This window comes from Hordeum vulgare, chromosome 3H (assembly GCF_904849725.1).
Source record: "Hordeum vulgare subsp. vulgare chromosome 3H, MorexV3_pseudomolecules_assembly, whole genome shotgun sequence".
Lineage (NCBI taxonomy): Eukaryota > Viridiplantae > Streptophyta > Magnoliopsida > Poales > Poaceae > Hordeum > Hordeum vulgare.
In genome coordinates, this window is record NC_058520.1 from 99,551,354 (window position 1) to 99,560,055 (window position 8,702).

The 8,702-nt window shown below is 43.8% G+C and overlaps 1 protein-coding gene across 1 annotated transcript; it reads left to right on the forward strand.

Annotated features, from left to right (window-relative positions):
- Positions 1-4,155: 4,155 nt before the first annotated feature.
- Positions 4,156-7,845, forward strand: LOC123439613 (cytokinin dehydrogenase 2-like). The gene is made up of 3 exons (XM_045116303.1): positions 4,156-4,993; positions 5,087-5,523; positions 6,905-7,845. The coding sequence occupies exons 1-3, from the start codon at positions 4,345-4,347 to the stop codon at positions 7,487-7,489; spliced, it is 1,671 nt and encodes a 556-aa protein (XP_044972238.1). The 5' UTR covers positions 4,156-4,344; the 3' UTR covers positions 7,490-7,845.
- The last annotated feature ends 857 nt before the right edge of the window (positions 7,846-8,702 follow it).

The window sequence follows — 8,702 nt, forward strand, 5'->3', positions numbered from 1 at the left end:
TAAACTGGCACTCGGTGCAATGAGTTAGTAGGTTAGTCCAAATATGTGAAAAATGATATGAAAGTGTAGCAAAACATATAACAATGTCACCCAAAAGATCATGGAACAAGCAGAAATTATAGATACGTTTGTGACGTATCAAACACTCACAAGTGAACTGTGATGTGTGACTTCACTACTTCACCCTATTGACTTGAACTTAATGAACAATAATTTCAATCTTAGTGTGTTGGTTACTGAACCAACATTCTAACATTGATATTGCTACCGAATCCATATTTCCGAGTTCACTTTTTGATCGATGTTTAATTGTGGAAGTTTTCCCCGAGCATACATGAGTATATCATTTGATCTGGCAAATACTATCTCCTTGTACCTATAATTTTGGATATACATCCTTATTGAAATGTCAATGGATTGTTGCTGAGCCATCGGCCACGTCCTCATCTTCTACGTGGTCCATGATGAGCATGAAGTATATGCTCATGAAGAATATGTTTGATAAAAGAAGTGTTTTTCTCTAAAGTTCACGTGCATTTTTGCCGCCTGGATATGGGAAGGTTTTGTTTAGCTTCCTCTGGGATCATCCCACATCATTCTTGCATGTGCGAAGTATTATATGGTTTGAATATTTTCTACCTTCACTCCATATAAACTTCCTAGAACCCCAAGCCACTGATTGTATTGATCTAGGAAAACAAGTCCCTTCATAAGAACTAATCTACACTTACACATGGAACTTTGATATCCTCTATGATGGTTCCCAACCAGAACATGATTGCATTCCACTCTAAAACTTCCATGCGGGCGGGAATGTCTTGACATTGTGTTCATGTGTCTAGCAATCCAACTCGTGATTCAAAGCTTGCTTACGTAGTTCATTTCCCGAGAATCTTGCAACATCATCTCGTCAATTGTGTTGCACCCTTTGATTCTCAGGCATCTTGAGTTTGCCATTTCCTGACACCAATAAGATCTGAATCTTGGGTAGATATGATGGTTGGAACATTTTCCAAGAATTATAACATTGGTCTTTACATAACCCGGTAAGGTGATGTCATGTATAGCACACCTAGTTGGAGGACCTACTATTATAGTATTTTGTTCAACGAGATTAACCACTCTTTCAGGAGGAAATTGTACAACTTATTTTATAAGTTGTTCCTCATGGATTCTTGTTTTATCAAAGTATGACATTTACCTGATGACCATGTTGATGCTACCCCGAAGAACTGTTGTCGTATTCCGATCATCAAAAGGAACATTGGAAGCAGAGTGCTAAATGTTTCTTGATCAGTTATCCAATCCCCATTGTATGGGTAATCATCATGAATTTCCTTGCACTTTTGTCTAAATGGTTATGTACTTGATGTCTAGTCATGTATATCATACTCTACTTATCCTTGGGAAAGATAGAGTCCAAATACTTGTGTATAAGCACATTTTCCTTTCCATTGCTTTGGTTGATCTAATAATCACATTTTCCCTTCCATTGGTCTCTTTAACCTTTCTTATAATTTATATGATCTGAGTTGTGCAATTCTCTGCATATGTCAACCGCGCGCAACCTCTCACCATCTAGAAAAAAAGTCAAGTATGGGACACCGTAGCACCGATATAGTACATGTAGCGAGAGACGCAGAAAAGTTCTCCACATAACTATGAATTGACTATAAGATAACACAGAATCACACCATGAAAGGTCCAACAGAACACAACATTATAAAGAAAACACACTCCATCATCTCCCTCACTGCCAAACTAAAAAATCTCTCACCTTCAAAATATATGGTCTTTTCGTTTTTTGAAAAGTCAAATATTTTCAACTTTAACCAAGTTTAGAGCCAAAAACATTGACATCCATGATACTAAATAAATAAAATTCATAACATGATGAATTTAATGATAATGATTTGATATTATTGATATTGATATATTTATTTATAAATTTGGTCAAACTTAAAGAAATTAGACTTGTCTACAATGAAAACTAATACACCTTATGTTTCGGTACAGAGTGAGTAGAAAAATTATGATATATCCAAAATACCAATGACGCAACAAAGTGAGCCGAGTCCTTCTAGTAAATACAATATGCTCCCTAATATTTATAGCCTCTCAATCAACTGAGGTCTTTAATTTAAAATTTGGTCATCCTGTTTTGACCTGGTCAACAATTTCTTAAGAAGCTTTCTCATTGATTCTTTTAACTCACTACTTGTGTAAATACACTATGCGCTCTAATGCTAAGCTCCATACCTTTTATTCCCCACAATCAATTGAGATCTCCAATTTTGAATTGACTCATCTGATTTTAACCGGGTCAACAATTTCTCAATGCTTCGCTAATTCAATTCTATTATTTCACTATGCTCCTTATTTTTCGAGCTTTTCCATTTGGTTAAGGTATTTAGGATTTGGTTCATGACTTTTATCAGGTAAATGATTTTTCAAATTAGTCGGTAGCAGCCGGCCCATAAAAAAAATCAACCTCGCACTTCCTCTCACCACCTAGAAAAAAAAGTATCGACAAGTGATATTTTAGCACAAATACAATACATGCAAACACCGATGCATAATTTTTCTCTCACATAAATAGGAAATTATATTTTAATACAAAGAGAGTAAACAGTTATAAAAGCCAACAACACAAATGACGCAACAACGCGCTTACCTTATAGTCTATACCTACCTAATATTAAAGAACGGAGTGTTTCTGCCCGTCCGTCGTGGTTATTTTGCAATAAAGCCCCTGCAGTTTTGTGTAATAAACCCATAGTGCGCGTTTAAGTCAAAACGAGTCATTTTTCTATAGAAGTCGTCAAATTGTTCGGTTCTTATACACAACTAAGACCCATAAGAATCACCCGCGCTTGGGCTGCGCACTAGGGAGCGTTGCTCTTTTCCTCACGGGAGAGCTGGGTTCGATCCGAGGTGCCTTCTAATTTATTTACTTTTTTATTATCCTCTTTTCTCTATGATAGCTGATGAGCTGCGTTGGGCCTAGAAATCTTTGTTTAACTTCTTTTTTTCATGCAATTTCAAATGCTTTTTAAATTATTCATATCTTTCAAACCTCAACTCTAAATCTAACATGTTATATATGAAAATCCATCAGAAAATATGTAGATTTCAAATATGGTATTATCTTGATGTTAGTAATTTCTAAAATTACATTTAGGTTGCCTATTATATATGTTTTGCTCCTCATTTATGTAAACAAGTGACTTAATGTTGATTCCCGTATTGTTTAAAGTATTGTCGAGTGTGTGTATAGAATAATTTATTTTCTTCCGTTGCAACGTACGGGCATATGTGCTAGTATAACTAATGTCCGGAGGAGTTTAATTACATCCCTTTAGGGGTCCACTTCAAGGATACGGGCCAATGAAGAAGTTTGTCCCTTCATGGGCCCACGAGTGGGCTGATCTGGAAGCCCACGAGTTGAATCGGTCTTCGTCTTGGCCGCTTATACATATCATTGCTAGCTTTTTCACTGCGATTAGAGCTCAACCGATTAATCATTTGCAGCATTGTCAATGAGAGTAGTTGATCGTACGGTGTACCCATTAATGCGTTCAAATTCGTAGTAGTACTATGCAATTGTGTTGTGACTGGGGAAGTCGCGATGCATGCATCATGCAACAAGCCGAACGATACGCATGTACATATGCTTGTGTTACTCTCCCGTACGTTCTCATCATGATGCTGGAGCTTTGTCCTTGTTGTTCTTGTCAGCTAGTTGCGCCGCATACAGTTTTGGCGTGTCTTGCTGCGGCATACGTACGTAGTCCATCAGTTTTTTTTTCACGTAGTACATGCATGTTTTTGTTGCTGGCTACAGCATACACACGTACATACTTACGTGTGAGATCATTCAAAAGCAGAACAAAATGTACTGCCACACGTACTGATACGTGAGAAGGATCGACCGGCTACATGCAACTTGCTAGCTCGCTGGGCTAGGTGCAGCTAGCTGTTTGTACGGTACATATTCTCACAGATTTGAAAGATCTGTGCACGTATCTTGTGTTCTTTTGTCACAGTTCGCCCATTCACTGTACGTACGTAACGAAATGATCATAAAGTACGTACGGCTCAATCACGCAAGAATCTTTGAGTCCCAGTCCTTTCGATCTCATACACCGACTCCCACAAGTCGTCGGTCCCGCCATCTAGCTAGCGAAGTTGTCTGCCTAGCTCACATTCGCAGCCTCTCCAATTCTACCTACAGATGCATCGCAATCCATACAGATGCTAGCCTGTTATTTATAGCCCACACTCCGCAAGAGGAAGAGTCACAAAGCCTACAGAGATCGATTGAACACTCAAGCTAAGACACACATGGTAGTCATAAACAAAGCGCAGGAGATGATCATGGCTACTCTCTTCGTGCTCGGCTGCTTCCTGCAGACCGTCCAAGCCGCAAAGCCTGACGACGTCGCGCTCGCGTGGAGGCCGACCTCCCCCTTCCGCGACGAGCTCCGCGACCTCGGCGTCGCTGGGCTGATCCGCGACGACGCCGAGGCCACAGCGCTCGTGTCCACTGACTTCGGCAACGTGACGGTCGCGGCGCCGGCTGCCGTGCTCTATCCGTCGTGCCCCGCCGACATCGCCGCGCTGCTGCTCGCATCGTGCGCGCGCTCGTCCCCGTTCCCGGTGTCTGCCCGGGGACGCGGCCACTCCGCCCGTGGCCAGGCAGCCGCGCCCAACGGCGTCGTTGTCAACATGCCGTCGCTTGGACGCCTCGGCGGAAGCTCCACTGCGTCCCGCCTCTCCGTGTCAGTCGAAGGCCAGTGCATAGACGCCGGCGGCGAACAGCTGTGGGTGGATGTGCTGCGCACCGCCCTCGCGCATGGCCTAACGCCGCGTTCCTGGACCGACTACCTCCACCTCACCGTCGGCGGCACGCTCTCCAACGCCGGCATCAGCGGCCAGGCCTTCCGCTATGGCCCCCAGATTTCCAATGTCCAAGAACTGGACGTCATCACCGGTGGGTGCGCTGCGTACCTGCACGCTTCATACTTAATTCATTAATTACAGCACTTCACTTACGTAGAGTACTTGACTACTGGTAAATATGTAGGGCTCGGAGAGATGGTGACGTGTTCGAAGGAGAGGCACTCCGACCTATTCGACGCCGTGCTGGGCGGGCTGGGGCAGTTCGGCGTAATAACGCGAGCGCGCATACAGCTCGTACCAGCGCCGACGAGGGCGCGCTGGGTGCGTCTCCTGTACACGAGCGCCGCCGCACTGACGGGCGACCAGGAGCGGCTCATAGACGTCGAGCGTGGCGACGCGTTGTCCGGGCTCATGGACTACGTCGAGGGCACAGTCCTCGCAGACAAGGGCCTGATAGGGAGCTGGCGCTCGCCGTCGCCGTCGTCATCGTTCTTCGGCTCGGAGCCCGACGTCGCAGCGCGCGTCGCCAAGCTCGCCGAGGAGGCCGGCGGTGTGCTCTACTGCCTTGAGGGAGCTCTGTACTACGGCGGCGCAGCCGGCGGCGAGCCCGACGTCGAAAAGGTAATAAACGACCACCTTTGTCGCTGCGGGTAAAGTTCAACTACATGGGACCTACCGAGTCATGGATCGTGACTTTTGACTACCTATGACGTGGATGCATGCGTGCATGGCTCAAGCGCTTGCATGCAGATCTGTGCGGCGCCAACGTCGTACGTACTTGGCCTAGCCCTTGCCTGCCCTTGCCCTTGGAATGCACATCTCACTGCCGCGCACCTTACTGCCTTTCCCATCAGAAAAAAATATTCTTGCATATTCCGCTGTTTTCTAAAATTTCATAAAAAACATATGCAAGTAAAATTGCACTACAGGACGTGTGGAATTTTAGAAAATATTCGCTATTTATATAGAGAGATGACGGGAGTAAATAAAAGTTATGACACCCCATGTCCCATGATTAGTACTCCCTCCGTTCCTAAATATAAGTCTTTTTAGAGGTTTCACTAGTAGACTACATACGGATGTATATAGACATACTTTAGAGTGCAGATTCAATCATTTTGCTTCGTATGTAGACCCTTAGTGAAATCATTTAAAAGACTTATATTAGGAACGGAGGGAGTATCACCTTAGTCATATGATTTAGTAATAAAACTTATGACTTGGTTTCACTTAACGAATTTACGCAAAGTTCCACATCGGACATCACGAGATGACTAAGGTGGTAAAAATCATAAGAGCAGAAAAAAAGGTTAGCCTAAAATAGTTGGTCGATCTGGACACACTTTCTCATTCTAAATCTATAATTGCACAATGGTAAATGCATACTCCTTTTTGCATCGAGTTGATCCAAAGGCTCACTATGATGACCAGTGTTAGATGTGTTATGTCATCCCTAAGCCTCTCACACTAGTAGAAAGTATACCTTTGCCAGAATTAAGTGCATCCATGTCGACATCTAAGCTTTTGAGCATCGATCAACAGCAGTTCCATGGAGTATTATTATCTGTTAGCCAGTACACCTAGTAGGCTAGCGCACGATCAAGCTAGATCCGATGCATGGGATGGGACAGCGACCTTACATGCAGATGCCTGGCCTACATGCTCTACCACTTCCATGCATATACACCTCGCATTGTGCTCGCCACCAATTTGTCCAAAAAGTAAAAATTGCTCGTACACCTTTTAATAATTTGTACGGTATTTGTCCTTGTATCTTGCGGAGTAGATGGCTGGAAAAGCCATCATAATGGTGTCAAGGTCCATATGTTTTTCATAATGTAAGTACTCTGACACGTCGATAGTCTCATGTATGCAAGTGTAAAACTGTTCATTGTGAAAAGTACTTTCTCTATCTAAATACTTGTAGTTATAAAAAATTATTCTAGTTCTAGTCAACTACAAATATTTATATATACAGAAAGTAATTGATTGGTGCATGCAGAGGCTGGAGACGCTGATGCGTGAGCTGCGGTACGAGCGGGGCTTCGCTTTCGTGCATGACGTGTCGTACATGGGGTTCCTGGACCGCGTGCGCGACGGCGAGCTCAGGCTCCGCGCCGCTGGTCAGTGGGACGTGCCGCACCCCTGGCTCAACCTCTTCCTCCCCCGCTCCCGCGTCCTCGACTTCGCCGCCGGCGTCTTCCACGGCATCTTCCGCCGCGGCACCACCGGCGCCATGGGGCCCGTCCTCGTCTACCCCATGAACCGGAACAGGTGGGACAGCAACACATCGGCGGTGTTCCCGGAGGAGGAAGAGGTGTTCTACACAGTGGGAATCCTCCGGTCGGCCGTGTCCGATGGTGATCTTGGGCGCTTGGAGGAGCAGAACAATGATATCTTACGGTTTTGCGAGGAGGCCGGGATACCGTGCGTGCAGTACCTGTCATACTACGCCGACCAGGCCGGGTGGGAGAAGAAGCACTTCGGTCCGGCCAAGTGGGCCAGGTTCGTGGAGCGGAAGAGGAAGTATGACCCCAAGGCGATTCTGTCCCGTGGTCAGAGAATTTTCACCTCCCCGCTGGCTTGATCACGAAGTTAATCGATTGGCCCCGAGTCCCCGACCTAGCTACTAGAGACTAGAGAGGGATATATATATATATATATATATATATATATATATATATATATATATATATATATATATATATATATATATATATATATATATTCTCCTTAATGCTTGTTATCATGATCTATCTAGCTTGCGAGCATGGATGTGTCGGTCCGTGTGGAGATGAGTTTACTGCATGTTAATTACATGTTTGTAGGAGTAATTGTTTAGCACGGTGCTGCTACATATTACATGTTATGTCAAAGTTAATTACTCTTTTATGTTCATATTACTTGTGGTAGATTTTCTTAAATATGAATGTACTTCTCGGAGGGTGTAGCAAGTCATGCAATCATGCCATGGATGGAGTATGTGATAGAACATGTTATGTCCAAGTTAATTTCGCTTCCATGCAAGTGAATAAAGACGCTCGATCAAATGTATTGGTTCCTTTTTTGTGCGGTATCAATTCTCTTGAAGGAAGGAAATCCAGCATCTCATCTAGTAATACTTTCATTCCAAACGTACGCATGCATCAAATTGATTAAGACTGCATCGATCGAAACTGTTCATGCGACACCCACAGTGGTACGCGCTGTACAGTCATCATCGCTGATCAGTTGGTTGGCGGATTTAGCCGGATCCAAGCAAGATCTCGGGTGTGAGGGTGCTGCCTGCCTCTGAAAGCGACGGGACAGAAAGTTCGCGACCAGTCAAAGTCCATGCACCATGCATTAAGACCGTAACCTCCCTGCTATAGCCTATAGCGGGCGGACAAGCCTCGCTCGTCATGAATTACTTGTTTTATATTATCCTTGTCTCGAATTGTTTGTTTTATATTTGTTTAGATATAAATGTATTTGATATATCAATATCTGGACAAATCTAATATTTCCTCCCTCACAAGACGTAGTTTCATAGAAGACGATTAAGGCACCTATCATTTATTGATTATTTAATTAAAAGTACTACTAATAGGCTGCATGCATAGTAAAAACAATGGATGTATATGTGAGATGAAAATGCTCCATGCATGAAGACTCCTCATTTAGTGGTTGTGGGGTACCATGCATTATTTTCTTAAATAATGAGGCGTCACGAGGTTACTACGTGAGCGCTTGCACAGGAAAGTAGAGCCAATCACGATTTACTTTGGTTCTAGAGATCGCTCATGTACGCATTTTAAACT